This window comes from Thunnus albacares, chromosome 7, assembly GCF_914725855.1.
Source record: "Thunnus albacares chromosome 7, fThuAlb1.1, whole genome shotgun sequence".
Lineage (NCBI taxonomy): Eukaryota > Metazoa > Chordata > Actinopteri > Scombriformes > Scombridae > Thunnus > Thunnus albacares.
Window position 1 is genome coordinate 15,716,143 of NC_058112.1, and position 19,117 is coordinate 15,735,259.

The window sequence follows — 19,117 nt, forward strand, 5'->3', positions numbered from 1 at the left end:
TGTCTTACTGCAGGTGGAGGATGCACAAGAAAAAGCTAGTTTGGCCTTAGCTGCTACCCACTCCCGAGAAAGCTCACCCTCAGGACGACACCCACATACCCATGGGCACACACACACCAGCCGTGTAGACTACTACCAGCAGCAGCTGATGGCTGAGCGAGAGCGTCTGCGTGCCCAGGGAGAAATAATGTTTCAGGGTAAGGGCCCCTTTGCTGCGGCAATTGCTGGAGCAGTGAAGGATCGTGAGCGTCGCCTAGAAGAACGGAGGAAATCCACTGTCTTCCTTTCTGTTGGGACCATGGAGGGAGCGTCTACCACCAGCGCCGAGGCTCCCTCTCTGACTCAGTCTCACTCCATCGATGAACGAATGCTCACCCGAGAGCTGGGCCAGCTGCCTCCTCCTGCCTTGGCTCTGAGCCCCTCACCTAGTGGGACCACCTTTATCCATCCACTCACAGGAAAGCCTCTGGACCCCAACTCACCACTGGCTCTTGCGCTGGCCGCAAGGGAGAGGGCACTGACCTCCCAGAGCCAGTCCCCAACTAGCAGCCCAGAGCCTAGGACTAAACAGGAGCGGGTAGGCCAGGGCGTTATATTCATTGACACTCAGACCAAAGAGTCTCCACATGGGGAAGGGGCACCCTCATCTCCCCCTTTTTCGCCTAAAAGCGCCAAGGCGGCGGGGTATGGAGTTGGAAGCTCCCCGGCATCAATCTTAGCTCCCCAGCCCACCAAATCACAGTGGGCCACATCACCGTCAACTGTATCATTCCGACAGGAGATGGAGGCCAGGGTAGAGGAGAGGAAGGAGGAGAAGAGACTAGAGGATAAGAAAAGTATGTTGATCAGTATTATGGATACTTCACAGCAGAAGACAGCAGGGCTGATCATGGTCCATGCTACCAGTAATGGCCAGGCTGTTGGGGTAGGTTCAGAGCTAGAACAGGCACCTGCCCCAGCATCCACAGAGCCCAGCAAATCTCCAAGTCCACGGGCTAAATCCCCCAGTCCCACAGTCTCCCAGCCCCAGCTCCAGCTCCAGGCCCAGCCTCAGACTCAGCGTCCTGCTAGCCCAGCCCAAGAGAAGAGTCTGGCTCAGGGAAGCTCCGAGGAGGATGTGGATCCATACACAGTGACCCTGCCCCCTGCAATGTTGTCCTCCAGTGATGAGGAAACAAGAGAAGAGCTACGTAAGATAGGAGTTGTCCCACCACCAGATGAGTTTGCTAATGGGCTGCTGGCACAGGCACAGGGGATGCCAGTGCCCCCAACTAAACCTGCCACCTCTCCTACCACCCCTACAACACCGACACCCCAAACCCCCTCAACTCCAACCACCCCAACTGTGACCCCCACTCAGCCTCAGCCTCCCCAGCCCCAACCTCCACCTAGTGCAGCAGCTGTCTCAGGGAAGCCCTCTGACCCTTTGGAGCCCCCACCAGTGGGCGAGTCTGGCTCTGCGGCTGACTCAGGCGTGGAGGAGGCTGACACGCGCAGCTCCAGCGATAGAGAGCGAGACCACCATCTCGAGACCACCAGCACTGTCTCCACGGTTTCCAGCATGTCCACATTGTCCTCAGAAAGCGGCGAGCCTGCTGACACACACACCACACACACCTCCTATGCCGACGGGCAGACTTTTGTGCTCGACAAGCCGCCAGTGCCTCCTAAGCCCCGACTCAAGTCCCAGATAGGAGGCAGTAAAGGCCCCGTCACCTTCAGGGACCCTCTGCTGAAGCAGAGCTCTGACAGTGAGCTGCTATCACAGCAACAGGCTGCTGCCCTGGCTGCTGCTGCGGCTGGAGGAGCTGGACTGCCCTCAGGTGGTTCAGCCTCAGTGACTGGACTAGCTCCCACCAAGCCGCGCTACCTCTTTCAGCGGAGGTCCAAGCTGTGGGGGGACCCAGTGGAGTCCCGTGGGCCAGGAGTGGGACTAGGTATTGGGAGTTTGGGCAATCTAGGTGGGCTGGGACTGGGGCTGGGTGCAGATGACGGAGCAAAACCATCTGTTATGGGAGAGCTCAGTTCTCGACTACAGCAACTAAATAAAGACACTAGGTCATTGGGAGAGGAACCACTGGGAGCATCACTTGACCCTGGGAGAAAGTCGCCTGTGGCAGGTGCCAGGTAAGAGAAGAGCAGTAGAAGTAACATGTACTGCAAAACTGTATTCAACACTCACAGACAAAACAAATTAGGACATAAACAATAATGGTTTCAAGTTTCATTCATATCTTTTACTCATTTAGTGGTAGAGACATCATAGTCAGCAAACTAAGGTGATTCCAGTGCCCAGCCTCAGAGAAGGGTCTCACAGTAAAAAAATAAATAAAATTGCATTCTTGTCATACTATATTAGTTTAATTTCTTTCTCCTGTTTCTCAAAATTTTATATTACTGTTATTTACAACATTATTTATGTCTACAGTGGATAATCCCTCTTGATTCTTGCAGTAACAAGCCGCCTGGAAGACAGACTGCAAACACAGAGGCTTTCATATATAATTCATAAGTCAACATTTAGACTCTTCACTACTTTATTTTAGTCTAAAATCTTATTGTAGATTCACCCTTTCTCTGGATAGAGGGATACTTTGAGGTTGTGTCAAAGACAGGGGCATTAGGTTTTCTTTTCTGTGCAGTTTGTGGTTTTACACACATTTTAAAATATGCAGATGAATCCATATTTAAACCAGTCTACCGTGATGGTAAGCGATAATGAGATCAGAGGTCACTTGCATTTGCAAGCATTAGCTTCCCTGACAATGTTAGTGTAACACAATTTGTTAATATATGTGCTATGCCTTTCTGTATATTGCATAAAGCGAATATGAGGAATAGAAAAGAGGAGAAGACAAACTTTCTTCTCTCACAGCAATACCAGTGTTATCTAAAGCACAGTGGTGTTTTTTGTCTGTTATCTGTGGGTTTCTTTTTCACACCATGCCTGAAAGTACAATGAAGTCCTTTATATTTCTGCAGATTTGAGGACACCGAAGAGAGTAAACCTTAAGGTTATAGCCCCTAGGGTAAACCAAAGCTTTTTTTTTTAATATCTTTTCCTAACAAACCTATCAACTAATCCCACTGAAAGAGAATGACCCTTTTACATACTTTGTTTCATGTATTTTCTTTTCTTTTTTATATATTATTTGTTACCTTGTTTGCATCACTTGATTCCTTCACTGCCACTCTTCTTCTTTTAGAATCAATTAATGAAAAAGAAGATAAAGTATTTGGCCATAGTGCTATGTTTTTGGGAAATGACTGGTTTTAGAGATAGACATTTGAGTAGTACTACAGCAGATGTCTCTGGTCTTGGGTATAAGCTGGTCCTTGTTTCCATAGTTACAGCTATACTCCTCAGCCTCCTGTTAAATGATCTGTGTTGTACAGTCCATACCATAGACAGTAGTAGTCAATAAGTTAGTATTACACAGTGTGTTTGTGTGTGTGTGTCTGTGTGTGTTTTGGTAAGTTATCTATTGGTGCAAACAAGGTAACAGAGCCTGGAGGCATGCACTTCCTGAGAGCCTCTCTTCATCTCACACACAGTCTCACTGTTGGGTTCTAACCTATAACCCTGTTAGTAGCTACCCTCCCAGCTTTTCCTTGAGCTTATCCCAAAGCCCTAGTTTCAATGATACATACAGGGATACATCCTTATATCCACTGCTCTTTGCAGTTATCACTGATATATATTTGATAAGACCAGAAACTGTAGTTTTCTCCTTATCACTGTCCCCCATCCTACAGGATTATCAGTGATAACCTCAAAGATTTAAGGATGTATTTTCAGATATATTTGAACATGACTGAACTAATGGTGTGTCATGTCTAAAGTCATGTAGAAACCATCCCCTCATGATCTTGGCAATGACTAACAGACAAAGTCCCGAATTGCCACGTTGAGTAACTATGAAAATAAACAATGGAGATTTTTCTTTTGATCTGTTCAGGCTTTGGCTCAGAATTTTTCCTCGAGACCACAGTAACCTGCCTCAGCTCGGTTTTGTTTTTATAGCATGGCAGGTTGGAAGTTCATCTGAAAGAAAATGTCTGACAAGTACACATTATACCTCTGTAATGATGTCCCCAGAACAAACAAATGCTGCCTTTTTTGGATGTTCATTGTAGTTTCACCCAGCCACGACATTGACACTAACTGATGTTAGTTTTAATCTACTGTTGGGGTGAAAGAGGAGTTACTCAATACAGTAATTATCAATCTAGATCTTAGATTGTAGCTTTCAAAGAGCTCAGTAATTTGTAGGCATTCTTCAAATGCAGTTGAGTTTGATTTTTTATTGCCTCGTTTCTCTCTTTTCTTCTTCCTCCATCCTCATCTCTGTTCATGGAGGGAGGAAAACTCATTCCAGACTTTTCTACTGGAAATTGGCTTTCATGTTCACAAGTACACTATTCATGAAGAGGTGAAAGATATGAGGAGACAATTTTAAGATTGAGGAGACGTTAGAACAGACTCTTTCACAGTGCTCTCATCTTACTTACATTGCAAAGAGGTGCTAATAAAATGCCTCCCAGTTTTTCTATACAAATGTCATATCAGATAAGACAGGGCCCTCCAAGCATCTTCCAGCAAAATGCAGCTGAATCAGGTGCTTCTCAGTTCAAGAACAGCAGACTTACAGAGAACAAAAGGGACTGGAGCACACTGATTAATTCACAGCCTTTAATTGTGCAACCAGACTAACGTTTCAACACTACTGAGTCTTTATCAGAGTCAGAGCGCACAAAGACATGAGGCAAACAACATATGTAATCAACCTAGACCAGGTGTGGAGTTCTCATTAGATAATTGGTTGAACAGTTTCAAATCTATTGGATAATAAATCCAAGGATGGGAGTTGCCATAGTCAGTGTCCAAGTGCCACACCCCTAACATCATGTCAGAAACAAAAGAGTATAAACCCTCTTTAAGTTACAAAGATAAAAATACAACAAATCCAAGTTCAAATATCTGTCAAATGTGAAATTAGAGGAAACAGTTAACATTAGTTCTTCATTAATGCCAAATGGCTAACACTATGCAAGAAATAAAACGAACAAAAACCTTTCTAAAAGTTACAGAAATTAAAGTACATAAAGTACAGACAAAAAACATCCATCAAGTATGACAACCCAGAGGAAACATGACAAATTCATGCCTAAGGGCTCCACTGTGTTCAGAGTGTGAATCCAAAATGCCTCTCTACGGAGCAGTGAGTTGATGACGTCACCACCTCTAGGAGAGGGTGACATTTTTTCTATTCCCCAGAACTTTAATGATGCTGTAGAGCTGTGGTTAGCCTATGCTAATGTTGAGCAATAGTATAGTCCATGTTTTGTGTACATATTGCAGTCTCATGTTCAGACATGCAAATCTTTAAAGCTCTTTTTGTTTGTCTGACATAAACCAGACCACAGAGACATTTCAACATATAGACAACATGTGTGCTACTGCAGTTAATGAAAGATTTAATGAAGTATTTTTTACCAGTACGTGGATGTGTAAATTACTTGGTGTCTGACGAGTTAGAACATTGTGCACAGTGGCCACAGCGAAAAAAGCCTGTTGGCTGATTAGGCGGCCAGGAGACAGTGTTAGGTGTTTTTTTTAAGTATCAGAATGAAGCAATCTGTTTCTCAGATTACGGCAACATTTAAACATGATCAGGGGAGACACAGAGCTGACATTATTTAGAGATGGGTCACTTTTCAGGACATTCTAGTGTTTAAGGATGATATTTTTGAGCCTGCCTGTTTCATACATAGTGTTAGCCCTTTGGCATGAATGAAAAACGAAATATGTTGTGTTTCCTCTAATTTGTCACATTTGATGGATATTTGAACTTATTTCACTGATTTGTTGTACCTTTGTAACTTTAAGAGGGTTTATGCTCTTGTTCCTGACATGATGTTAGGGGTGTGGCACTTGGACACCGACTATGGCTACTCCCGCCCTTGGATTCATTATCCTATAGATTTGAAACTGTTCAACCAGTTATCTAATGACAACTGCACACCTGGTCTAGGTTGATTACGTATGTCGTTTGCCCCATGTCTTTGTCCACTCTGACTCTGATGAAGACACAGTAGTGTTGAAACATTAGCCTGTTTGCACAATTAAAGGCTGTGAATTAATCAGTCATGTCAGATAAATTAGTTACAGCTATCTCAGTAAATGTGCACGCCAATGGAAGGTCTTTCTAGAACTCATCAACATAGGGCTACTAGTTATTGTTACTTACCGACTGACATTGGTGGTTGGCAATATTTTGTGACCACAAATGCGGCCTTCTACATGAGAGTAAAAGCGTCATTTGGTGTCAGCAGACATCTGCTGTTACTTCTTGTTGTTGCTTCTTGACATTGTTACTTGGAGTACCTCTATTAATGTAGCTATGTCATGTATTTAGAACATCAGGTTTTAAAAATGCTGCATTATAAAAAGTTTACATTTCCAGTAAGCATTTTTTTCAGTCCCATCATTTTACTGGTTTTGTACCATAATTATTATCTGTTAGTACTTTAAGATGATGCATTGCTGGTTGTTGGTCAACCACAAATTAAATATGAAATTACTGTATCAGTTCATAATCAGTTCATAATATGTACCGCCAAATATATTATCTTTGACAACATCATGAACCCTGCATGGCAAATACAGTATATCATGTAACACAGTTCTGATTGGGCTCAATCAGTACAACCATTCCTGAGATTATGCAAACAAAGTCATCTCCAACATCTCCATTCTGACAGTTGATTGCCATCGGCTGTGACAAAGATGATCATGCACACCATTATTTCTCTCTCCCTCTCTCTTTCTGTGCCTCTGCATTTGTTTCTCTTCACCTACTGGAGCATTTCACATGTAGCGTAGGCATCCCTGCACTCTCTGTCACTTACCCCATCCACTATCTGCCCCATTTAAACCACACATGCTGCTGTATTTTGTCTTGTATCCACCGTGTTCACATGCTGTGTATCATAGCTTTGGGTGGTTTACAAACCTGTGGTTCTCATTTTATTTCAGTTGTGCCCTTTGTTTTTTTTTCTGTTTTTCTCTGTTCATGTAATTTGCATAACTTTGTTTTGTTTTTCAGTGATTGTGTTGAGGATGGCCATGGTCCCTGACTGTCTTGCTTATTGGACACTGTAGGTTTCTTAAACCATGCTAAAACCAAATAGAATATAATAGTAAACACACATACACACATCCCCAATATACCGTGCAAGACATGCAAATGTAAATTAATGAACTAGTATTTATTCATAATACATATAAATGTATGTTTGCCCACAAGAATGGCAATTCTTTAAGCCTACATCATGTCAGCTGGAATGTAAAAGCAACCACAAAAGTCAAAGGACATGTGCCCTCCTTTTCCTCTTTGTTTGTTTGTTTGTTTCTCTTTGTTTGTTTTTCTTTGTTTGTTTTTGATATGTGAATAGTGTGCTCATTTCTATCTCATGTAGCCCACTAGTCAGACCTTCCAGTGCTGAAGCCGACTCTGCTGTCATTGTCATGCCTACACACCAGTAATACAAGCACACACTCAGACACACACGTTCATACACATGTGCATACAATCATATACACAAACTTGCACACATATATAAAGCATGTCAAAGAAAGCAGAGTTGGATAAAGCAGACTATATGTCTGATTGGCAGGCTGCGTCTCATGGAGTGATGCTAACATTCTCTCCCATTGCTCTCTCTCTGCTCACCTTGCATGCTCCGCCCTGCTGCTCTGATCTGATTGGTCTAGAACTGACTGTGCGCCCAGGAGGGCAGGACGACTGTGTAAGTGCGCATGGAGCTCATCTCATATCCGTCGGCTCCCTGTAGTCTGATCATTTTCCAGCCTGTGCGCTGCCTAGCTTTATCTTTGTTCCATTACACTCCTTAGTTCAAATAAATCCCACCCATATGAAAAGTTCTAAACACATGCAGTGTTAAAAAAAAAAACATTAGACACTTGCTAACATGCATGAATGAAACACCAACTCTTAATACATGTAGGTCTCTCCTTTCTGCTTCTCCCTGCCTGCACCCACCTACACAAAACCGTCATTAGTCGTAATCTCCAATCCATCCCCCTTCACTTTTCTGACCATGCTTTCCTTTATTAGATCAGTCGTGTAGTAATGGGTAATCAGTCACTTTTAGACATATGCTCCTGTTATTTTTCAAAAGAGGGTCAGATGTAAAATTTAGACAAACCAGCATTCACTGTACCAGCATAATAAACTGGAGATTCTTACTTCTGAAGAACCATTGCCAATTTGTTTGTATTAGTACAGTTCTTCTTCTTCGTGCTGCAGATGGTAGGATTGGGTTGGTTGATCACTGAAATTCCCTGAACAGTAGACTTAGCTGCACTTCCAAGGTAAACAAGCATTCATTTGATTAAACGAAGCTAATCTTTGAAAATAGATGCTACTTTGCGTACCTTTACATGACCTTTAACAGCAGATTAAACACATAATAAATGTCAAAGTTTTTACTGTCCTCTCTGTTTTCTTTATGCACCAATTATTTTTGTCACACAAAGACAAATTATTGTATTTTTCTTGTATAATGATGAAAGTAATTTGCAACCCAAAGTTACTGTTAACCAAATAACAGATTTCACTTAAAGACTTATAGGTCAGCCCAACATGTAGGTGAATGTGTGTGTGCATGTTTGTAGTAGTTTGTCTATATATCATACATTGAAATATGAATTCAGTCATTTCAGGTTAGTGTTATCTGCTGTTGCAACGTAAAAAACAATAAATCTTTGAGATACTGTAATCTAATCTAAGCTTTTTGCTGTTTGTGGGTCACAGTAATCAGGGAAGCATACACCTTAACAGAAAGTAGCCTTTGATCAAATGAATTGGACAAAAAACACTTTCAGTAATGGTCAAATGGGAAAATGGTGTCTTCTTTTTCTCAAATGCTGCCATGTATTCAGTTGTATAGTTCATGTATAACTTGCAGTAGACATAAGTGATGTTTGGTGGTTGAGTAGTAAAAATCAGACACATTTTTCCAAAGCTGTACTTAATCTCAGAAATTCTTACCACCAGCGAATGCACCTTGCTCCTTGGATGTTGCTGTGATTTCTAACAGCCATTAATCTCTAGCCTACACTAACATTTAAGGAACTGACATCAGTTTAGATATATAACCCAAATCTTGGGTCTCCTTTTCTTCTCTTTTATGAATTTCACTTTGCTCACCTTCATTTCTGACATTCCTGAAACCTTCTCTCTGTCTCTGTCTTTCTCCACCAGACTTTTCAGCAGCCTAGGTGAGCTCCACACCATTTCACAGAGAAGTTATGGCACCACATATACCATCCGCCCCGGCAGCCGTTACCCTGTCACCCGACGCACCCCAAGCCCAGGTTCAGGCTCACCTGATCGGGGCGACCCTCTTGGACGATTCTCAGGCTTCGGCCTACCGACCTCACCAACTACACCGCCACAAACCATCCTCAAATCCTCTAGCCTCAGTCTACCCCAAGAGCCTAAAGAGGTTCGCTTTGTAATGAGGAGCTCCAGCGCCCGCTCCCGCTCTCGCTCCCCGTCCCCGTCACCTTCTCATTCCCCTGGGCTGGGGTCACCGCTTTTGGCCCTCAGACCCTTCCACCAGAAACCCCTCCACCTCTGGAACAAGTACGACGTGGGAGACTGGCTGGAGAGCATCAATCTAGGGGAGCATAGAGCAGGCTTTCAGGAGCATGAGATTGAAGGCTCTCACCTCCCAGCTCTAACTAAGGATGACTTTGCAGAGCTGGGAGTGACACGAGTTGGACACCGCATGAACATTGAACGAGCACTAAAACAGCTGCTAGAGAGCTGACCCCTGCCCTGAGACACAGCAACAGATGGAGAGAAAGATAAAGACAGAGCGGGGCAATATTTAAAGTTGATGAAAATAAGAAAAAAGAAAGCAACCGCTCCTCTTTTACTCTGGCTGCTTTTATGTTTCACATCACAAATGTTCATATGTGGTCCTTAGCGACATTTTACATTCCCTTTCAGCATTAACACCCTGCACTTGGCACTGCACTGACGAGGAGGAGTCAATACATTCACCCCCTCTACCCGGCCCTTAGTTTCTGCCCACCTCCTTGCCTGCAGCCAATTAGATCAGAAATCAAAATGGGCTCTGATCTTTCTTTGCTGAGGAGAATTGCATGAGCTCCAATTAAATCATTTGATTTGTGAAAGCTTCAGTTGTTCCCTTAGTAACACCCACACTTTCTCTCTCACTATGCCCTCCTCTCCTCTCTACCTCTATCCCTCCATCTATTAGGCATCGAAAAGCCTTCTGCAGTTTGAGTAAAGGAGGAGGAGGAAGAATTTTCGTTCCAAACAGAAAGCTCAGTTGCCTTTCAAAAATATTTATACAGAGATCAACAATGATGAACACAGGACTATGGACATAGTGCTGACACAACTCTGAAAAAGGTGTGTCTTCTCTATACCTGCTGTTTGTTTTTAAACCGAAGACTTTAGAGCCCAGAGGTGGAGCTCCACAAAGTAAACCACAGGAGAAACCCCTCCGCCTTGGTACCCAGACTGTGCTATCTATTATATTTGGAGAATGTTTAACCAACACTCGTGGCTTTTTTCATAATCAATTTTTTGGTTTTCCAAAGGGAATATTATATATAGGTATTATATAATATGATATATATGTATCTAAATATAGCTTTCAGAAGAAAAGACAATGTTGCAAAGAGGAAATGTATTAAATTAATCTGCGCCTGTTTTTTGGTTGTTAGTATAGAAGGCAGAGAGAAATCTTTAAATTTATTCCACCAATAGTTCACTCATTTCTACCAATTATATAAATATATATATATATATTTGAAAGAAAAAAGTATATAGATATGGAAATGAAATTTTTGTCATAGGTATACAACTTTCCTTATGGTCACCCTTTCTTGAACCGTAGCATGACGAGTTGCATCATGTCTTGGACAGAGAGTTTGTTGTTTGTTTTTATTTTCTTACGGTCTTCCTTCATACTAAAGGGCATCCCGTAATGTGAGGCTGAGACCCCAGTTGACACCCATCCCTACTGCTTCAGCTACAGATCTCACTGATGTGGGTCTGTCTCTACTTTACCCACAACAGCAGGAGGACCACCTAATGAGACAGCTAATTGGTAAAGTGGGCTCTTCATCTTATGCCTGTTAATCACTCAGGGATGGAAGTTTGGGGCACTAGCATGGAGAGGTCGCTGGCTGTTGTTTTAATACTATCCATTTCAATTCTTACCTGTGAGGACAATTTAACACCACCACAGTCTGTGAAATCTTAGAGGGCTAGTAAAAGTTCCATCCCTGTGACCCCTGATGATGCTTCTCAGATCAGGCAGTACAAGGTCTGGTATTGTGAAAGGAGGAGGTCACTAGAAGGAAGGAAACACTGGGATGTTTCTCATCACCAATAGACAGGAAATGATCACAGAAGTGCCAGAGAGCGGAAATCTCTTTCAGATTTCATTTTCCCTGCAGAAGAAAACCACTGTTAAGTTTCAAGTGTGTGAACCTGGCCTAATTCAGCTTAAACTGTTCAAATAAAGCAAATGTTTGTTTTTTTCTTTATATGTAGTTTAACCTGAAGTATAACCAACAAATAAATCTTATCATACAAGGGCTTAAAGGAGCTAGATGTATGCGCCCTTCTGAAACACCACTGCAGGGAATGTGTCTGTAGTTTATCAGGCTGTGGGGATGGGAAAGCTTCTGTAAGGTCTTAAAGAAAATTCTGTATTTTACAACCTGATGTCTTGCAACATCACTGCTTTTCCTGTTTCTCTACAATTTACTTAGTGAGTAAAATATTATCATAAACGGTGGCAGCCAAAACTATGAACGTAAGACCCAGGTTGTAAAAAACACCCGAATTTTCCTTTAACAATACAAAATCTATAATTGTACTCATGAGTAGCTTCTGCTGGCAGTGAGAAACAGTGAGTTTTATTCACGCAACAAAAAAAAAAAAAAAAGCATTTTATCCATAGCTTTTCTCTAACAGACGGGCAGGTAATTTCTATTACCACTAAAAACCTCTGTGCATCAGCAGAATCCAGTCATTATGCCAAAGCAGTTTTGCTTGGCGAGAAGTTACATGCATCTTTTTTTTTTTCTCTTTTTGCTAGCAGTTTGTTAAAGCGGGTGGTGAAATTAACGTTGTATCTGGGTTGTAGGAATAGCACTCACTGCCTCACTGTGACCTCACTGATTATTTTACTTCTGACTTAAGTGTTATGTGCTCAGACTCATTTGGACTTTTTTGTGTTTATGGTTCCTTTTTTTATTTATATTTTTTTTTCTTTGTTGATTTGTTACCCTCAGACACTGTGGGTAGATTTTGTAGCGTGTGGAACATGATACTTAAATCTTTCACTCATTTGAATTTTAGAGGGACAGAAAAAAAAAAGACAGAAAAAAAACAAATATCCTGTCCATTCTAAACGTACTTACACTTGTAAAAATGAACAAACTACAAATATTTGCTTTTTTTAATCACAAGCAATGTATATATGATAGATTTCATATAAATTTTTGGAAAACAAAAAGTATATAGATATATATATGAATGTTTGGCATATATGCATAGTTAACCACCTGTGGAAAAGGTGAGCAGATTTTATTCTTTCTATGAACTCTTGAACTTTTGAACTCTGAACTATGAACTAGGGGATGATTTGCACAAAACAAGGTGACAAGGTGCTAACATAAAAGCCACCCATCGTCCAAGCGCATGCGTGCATCTGGATTCCCTGAATCTCTCTGTGTGGTTGTTCCTCTTCACCACGTGTGTAAGTGTGTGTTTCCATTTTGTGTGTATTTGTTTGAGAGAGAGAGAGAGAGAGAGAAAGAGAGAGAGACAATGAGAATGCAAATGTGACAGTGAAAGAGTGTGTGTTGATGTTGTTAGGGTTTACATCCTTGGAGTTAGTCCACTATAGCCTTACTGTATTACCATCAGAGATTCCCGGCTGTGGCTGTGTCACACAAACACACACACACACGCACACAAATACAAATACAAATACATACACACACAAAACCAGAAAAGAAACACACATCTTCAATTCCAGATTTGAACATCATCGTTCTGCAGTCTTATTTTGTACTCTTCGAGAAGTGGATCGCTCTGCCGAAGAGGGAGAGGCAGACATAGAGAGATTTTCCCCAGATTATTGAAAGAAAACATTGTCACATTTTATATTTCGAGACAACTATTAATCACCTTGTAACTGTGTGGGCACAGCTTACTCAGTGTCACTGTTTTGTACACCCATTCCCAGATGGCATTTGCGCTCCTTACCCTCCACTCTGTCTGGCAGCACTCCTTTTTCCTTTTTCAGACCTTCAGTTTCTGAGTTTTGGATATGCTGTATGAGATGATCCAATGAGGAACAAACAACACAAAGGAAAAATGTGCCAAAAAATAATTTAACTTTTAACTGTATATTTGTCTTTGCTTTAGGACTATCTTAGTTACAGCATTCTTGAGCTGTTAGACTCAAATAATATGGTGCCATCTCCTGGAAATCTTGAGAACTACAGACATTTGATAGATCCTTCTGTATTTCCTACAGGTGGAAATACAGTCATTGTTATTATTTTGTAAAGAAGCAGGCTATATATTTATATATATATATGTATATGTATATATATATATATATATATGTATATATACACACACTTATATATGTATATAACCTGTGTTTATCTACCTGTGAGCTTTGCTTTAACATTTCTATTTAAATTTTGAGACAAAGTATCACAATTGCTTGATTTTACTGTGATGAAGGTTATTATCCAGCTTGGCTTACTGTTCCCGTATAAATACAAATGACAGATGAAACACAAACACTTAAAGAGGTGTGCGTGTACAGTCTGGACTCACGCAGGCTGGCCTGGTTAGAAGAAACAATGCTGTAGTGAATACCTGGTTGGATTGATGTGTTTACCACAAATACAGATGCAAAATGATGCTACAGAGCAACGTGCAACGGACTTACACATCATTAGGTCAAATAAGTTCAGTGAAGGGTTACCTTTGTCTTATTTTCTAATCAACAAAGCACAATCTACATAGTGTAAGGGGAGCAGTGTAACCTTTTTAAACACCCACTGGGATCCGGTCACCCGCTGGAACCAGTGATCTTATCATCAAGGGGTTTTTTCTTTCATTGTTGGTTTTCTCCTTGTTTGCACTGTGAAGTTTAGATTGGTGGATGTATCACTGCAACACCTCAGCCTTGTCTCACAAGTGAACTCCCCCTTCTCAAGGTCCGATGACCAGGCGAAATCATCTCCACTACTACCCCCCCGCCCCCACGACCCCCCCACGACTTCTGGATGCTTCCAGCATTAGAAATCCACCCTCCACATGAATACATGACAACCCAAGTTAGAATAAACGTTAACCAGAAGCTACCTAGTAGTCCTCATGCAAACAAGAGTAAGGGTGATAGTAAAGGCTGAGGCAAGATCTGAGATGTTGCCCAGGATATCTCCACCACAGAGATATATGTTTGTTATATTATGTAATAAATTTATAATTAAAACATGAACTGCATCAAAATTCTTGTTCCTGCTAGAATTCAGCGTGTCTCAGTGGTAATTATGTTCCAGTGTGATTTATTCATAATTGATGCCACACAAGACAGTCAAATATAAATACAAAAAAAAAACAGTATACATGCTTTTTGTGTGCAACATGATTATCATATAGGAATAATTGAATGACGTCTGAAATTGCGGCTCATTCTGTTCTATATAGATGATCAGCTTATTGTGCACCGTCTGCCAGAAAACTGGTTTGTTGTATTACAAACAGATTCATACTGTATAGGACGTTTATAAAATGCTGATGTCAAGTTCACAATTTGGTTACATGGTACATTAAGTTTTCATTTAAAGGGCGCTGAAAAACAGACTTTACATCAAAAAATGAATGCAACAAAAGTAGCTAACAGATGCAGCTCCCCGCTGGCATTGCACACAACACTAAACACACACGCATCAAAAACAGCAGCAAAGACGCTTCATAATCACACGTTGTCTTTTCTCTGTCTGAGCTAGTTTTCAATGCTTCACATTCTTATCACATGATACAACGTAGCTGTTTTTCCTCATGCTGAGGAACATTCAGCCTCATTATTGGAGTAGATGTTATTATACAAAATAGGAGTAACAATGCTAAAACTGCAGCTAAATGAACCTGGTAAACACAATCCCTAATTATTCCACCAGGTTTATTTCCCTGCCGATGTCAGTGGACACATGGAGGGCGGTGACTTTCAACCTGACTGAAAGACTGTGCCATTCTCCAGTGGTGGAGTTACAAACCCGCCAAAATTACATTAAAAAAACAATGTGCCAGTTGAAAACGTCAGCCACGAAGAACCAGAGATGTCTGACAGAAGTCATGTCCACAGCATCATGTTGACTAAAAATATAATCTATTCCCAGCTTCAACCCCAGAGGAGGATAAATAGTCCATGAGATGACAAGAGGGTTGGGAGGATTTGTAAAGCTGTGTCAGACCAGCTCGGGGCTCTCTGCTTTCAATCCATCCTCATCTGCATCCGAATTCTCTTCTTTCTTTTCCAGGTCAAAGTTCTACAAGATGAGTGCAACAACATGACAAAAACACTCAGTTCACAATTCATTAAAGCAACAGATAAAGTCAATTAGTGCATGCATTTCCCACATTAACAAAAAAGTCATTAAAGAAAGAAAAAATGAATCGTTTAGCTCAAATAATGCAGGATTTGAGTAAGAATCTGAAAAAAATACTATTCACAAAATGAGCATTATAAACCAGCCGTTTTATAGAGCAAGCATCACATAATAAATACCTATTTCAGTCTGCAGTAAACATTACTGAGTGTATAAAATGACATCAGTAATCAACGTGTTTTAGTATTCAGGGCTGTACCTCTAATTCTTGCATCACTTCATCCATGAAGTCACTGGGGTTTTTCTTGTAGTCCACTGCTCTCTTGATCATCTCTCTAAACATCTGTTGTGACAGTTAGAGTCAACACACAGCCGCAGTTCAAGCAAGACAATTTACAAGACTGTATTGAATTGTACTTGTAAAGAGAGCACTGTCAAACCTGTTGTAAAACGTGTTGTAAATCACAGTTTTGTAAGCTTACATAAACTGTAAAAGTACTGATGAGTTTGAAATGAAGATGTGAACTAAGGGAATATTAATGCTGCAGGAGAATCAACCAAAGCTCAAACCTTAACTACATTAGTCCCATCAGCCGCTGATACAAAGTAAAATGGAAGTCCTTGCTTCTTCCCGAAGTTAAAGCTTCTTTGTGTCACCTTCAAATCAGCTGCAGACATGAAGAAAACATAAGATCACATGTGTAATACTAGTGTCAACTTTGAGTGCAATTGGATAATATCTGCAAACCAAAACAATCATGTCACCTCATCCTGCTGTAACATTGCATTCAATCATTTTTAAGAACTGGACATTCACTTTTATGTGCAGTGTTACAGCCAGACCCACCATCAATTTTGTTGGCAACCACACAGCAGGGTATCTCTGGTCTGTATTCTCTCAGCTCCTTATACCAGTTGGCCAGATTCTTATATGTGATCTTCCTTTGAACATCAAAAACCTTTGACAGAAGGAAAGAAAGAAAGAGCACAAAACAGATCAGCCCTCTTTGCTGATATTCCCACTTCAAATGGTCGTTTTCCAACAGACATCTAACAAGCTTTTTTTGATTTTCCTGTGAGGGAATTACTGTCTTTTTATTAAATGCCTTTGCATGTCTACATGGATTAACATTTGTGATTAAACCCCTCTAGGCCAAGAGAACAAGAAAAATATAGACTAGAAGGAAATTTATGCTTAAATACTTTATTCCCCACTGGGTACTTTTAATCATTTATTTCTCCCAGTTAACCTCCCTCCAAGATCCTGGTGTGGAGCAAGGAAGGGAGTGTTAGCTGATACATCTGCCTTAAAAACCAAGAGTGTGTCTTACCATGATGCATGCATGTGCTTTGTGGTAGTATGAGGGGTGCATGCTCTGAAACCTCTCCTGACCAGCAGTGTCCCAGAAATCTGTTAATAATAATAAAAAAAAGAAACATCCCTGCAGAAGCAATCTGAAGTCTGATCCTGCCTAATGCTGCAACTCTCTGGTTTTAATATGCATTTTTCAGCTAAGTGATCTCCTGTGACAGTAGACAGTACATTAACAATACATACCCACGGCTACTGTCTTGTTTCCTACAGTGGCTGTGTGTTTGTAGAGAGTCAAAGCATATGTTGACAACTGCTGGGGACGACTGCAGAGAAGAGTTAAGGACTTTAACCTCACAAGACAAACGATCTGCTTTGATGAAGGCATGCCAGCTTGACCTTAAACAGCATGTTTATGCGCACACACTGGCTGTAATAACTATAGTAGTAGGATGTATATGGATTATACAAATGCCGCATATAGATACTGTTTCATTTTACATTTTTTCTAAAGCTGTTAAAAGATACTATTCGTCCATGAGAAACCTCTCCATCAGCCTGTGAAAGAGAGAGAAATAGTTTGTGTCAATGCAACAGTGATGTAATGCTGAACAGATTGTAACACATTACCAACTAAAATGGTATAAAACACAAAACAGCGGTAAGGAGCCTGGTTTATACTTATATACTCACTTTGATTTACCCACTGCGCTGTCTCCCAGGCAGATAATCTTCACCTGCTCGTCTGCATCGTATTTCTTCTGGTCCAGTTCAGGGATGTCGCCTGCATCGCCAGCCATCTCCTCTCTTTGATACTTTCTTTCGCTTTGACTAGGACGATTATATTGTCCAACTTGTCTCTCGGTTTCTAAATTACCTGAAGGGAATAAGCTGAACTCCCATCCGACGGCCCCTAACAACAATAACGGGCGTTAGCTAGCTTGTCGTCGGTTAGCTGAGGTTAACATGGTGATATCGCCTGTTTCACTTGTCCGTCAGTCTTTATATCAACAATTGATACTAACTGAAACTGAGTATACTGGGAAAATGGTCACTGCTTATTTTCTTTTAAATCTTTTTAAGTCTCTTGTGAGAACTGTACCGTTACCTGCACATTGCACCCAGTCAACGACTGCTAACCGTCGGCTAGCGTTGATAGCATTTGTTAGCGCCGGGTTATTAGTCCAAATATCGCTGTCTTGTCTTGGGTGTGTTCTTCTTCTACCACAATGAAAAGTTGGACGATTTTCTTCACTCATGAAGGAATCCAGATAGTTAAACTTCGTAGCTGTTGCATGATGTGTCCGAAGGTTTTCGTTCCTATGCAACGGGGACGCTCGAAGGACCACTTCATCACGGACCCTGCTGTCCCTACAGGTGCCTGTCAAAAAAGCTTTACTGTAAAAAAGTCTCCCCTCTACTCAAAAGTGTGTTTTTCTTCTTGTTCCTGTAGTTGGATGTTTGAGCTTCACTGTGCTGAATTATGCTTGTGCAGAGTTTGACACTAGAAAGCTGTTTTCAAATTCATCTGCTGCAGGTGGAAATTTTGTCTGTGCTCATGGAAAATGTGAGTTTAAAGCATTGACTGTATGGTTTAAAGAGTGTACCAAGAGCAGGATTTCATCACAACTAGTTTGGAGCCAATCCTGGTCCAGTACGAAAGTTGCACAAGTGTGATGGGGAAACTTGACATATTACTATGGTAAATAACCAACACAATATGTCCAATACGATGCAGGTTTTGTTTTTAATTCTTATTTTTTCTTATTTCTTATAGGCTACCAAATTTATACATATCTGCTCTGCTGTGAAGGAGCTCAGATAAAGCTCACTATTCCATCAAACAATGTTCAAAGACAATATCCAGTATATCCCGTATTTTAAAATGATTTTAAAATCAGTTGTACTGAGTGGCAGTGAGGTATAGAGTTTGCAAACATGCTCCCAAAAAATATTAAAAGTAGCCTACGATCAATCTAGTCCCCTTAACCAGCTGAAGGGGCTGTAGAAAGAGCTATGATGGCTACAAAATTTACATGTATGACACAATATCCAAGCTACACTTAGATTAGAGAATTGTTGTCTGTTTT

At 41.1% G+C, this 19,117-nt stretch overlaps 2 protein-coding genes across 6 annotated transcripts in view; one reads left to right on the forward strand and one right to left on the reverse strand.

Annotated features, from left to right (window-relative positions):
- Positions 1-11,877, forward strand: part of shank3a (SH3 and multiple ankyrin repeat domains 3a) — a 174,092-nt gene extending 162,215 nt beyond the window's left edge. For 2 of the 4 annotated variants that reach the window (XM_044356276.1, XM_044356277.1), the window contains 2 exons: positions 14-2,127; positions 9,291-11,877. In XM_044356276.1, coding sequence (XP_044212211.1) covers positions 14-2,127; positions 9,291-9,861 — 2,685 coding nt within the window. In that variant the 3' untranslated portion in view covers positions 9,862-11,877. Of the gene's footprint in view, positions 1-13; positions 2,128-7,109; positions 7,162-7,777; positions 7,813-9,290 lie in introns of all 4 variants that reach the window. The other 2 variants (XR_006404143.1, XM_044356278.1) reach the window with 2 other exon arrangements.
- A 2,777-nt stretch (positions 11,878-14,654) lies between these two features.
- rabl2 (RAB, member of RAS oncogene family-like 2) lies at positions 14,655-18,392 on the reverse strand. 2 transcript variants are annotated; one of them, XM_044356279.1, is made up of 9 exons: positions 18,136-18,392; positions 17,721-17,940; positions 17,556-17,585; positions 17,274-17,353; positions 17,047-17,126; positions 16,563-16,674; positions 16,286-16,383; positions 15,975-16,058; positions 14,655-15,655 (listed from the first exon to the last, which is right to left on the reverse strand). In XM_044356279.1, the coding sequence occupies exons 1-9, from the start codon at positions 18,284-18,286 to the stop codon at positions 15,575-15,577; spliced, it is 936 nt and encodes a 311-aa protein (XP_044212214.1). In that variant the 5' UTR covers positions 18,287-18,392; the 3' UTR covers positions 14,655-15,574. The 2 variants fall into 2 exon arrangements, with proteins under 2 accessions (XP_044212214.1, XP_044212215.1); XM_044356280.1 differs by having other exon boundaries at positions 17,721-18,392.
- Between the last annotated feature and the right edge of the window lie 725 nt (positions 18,393-19,117).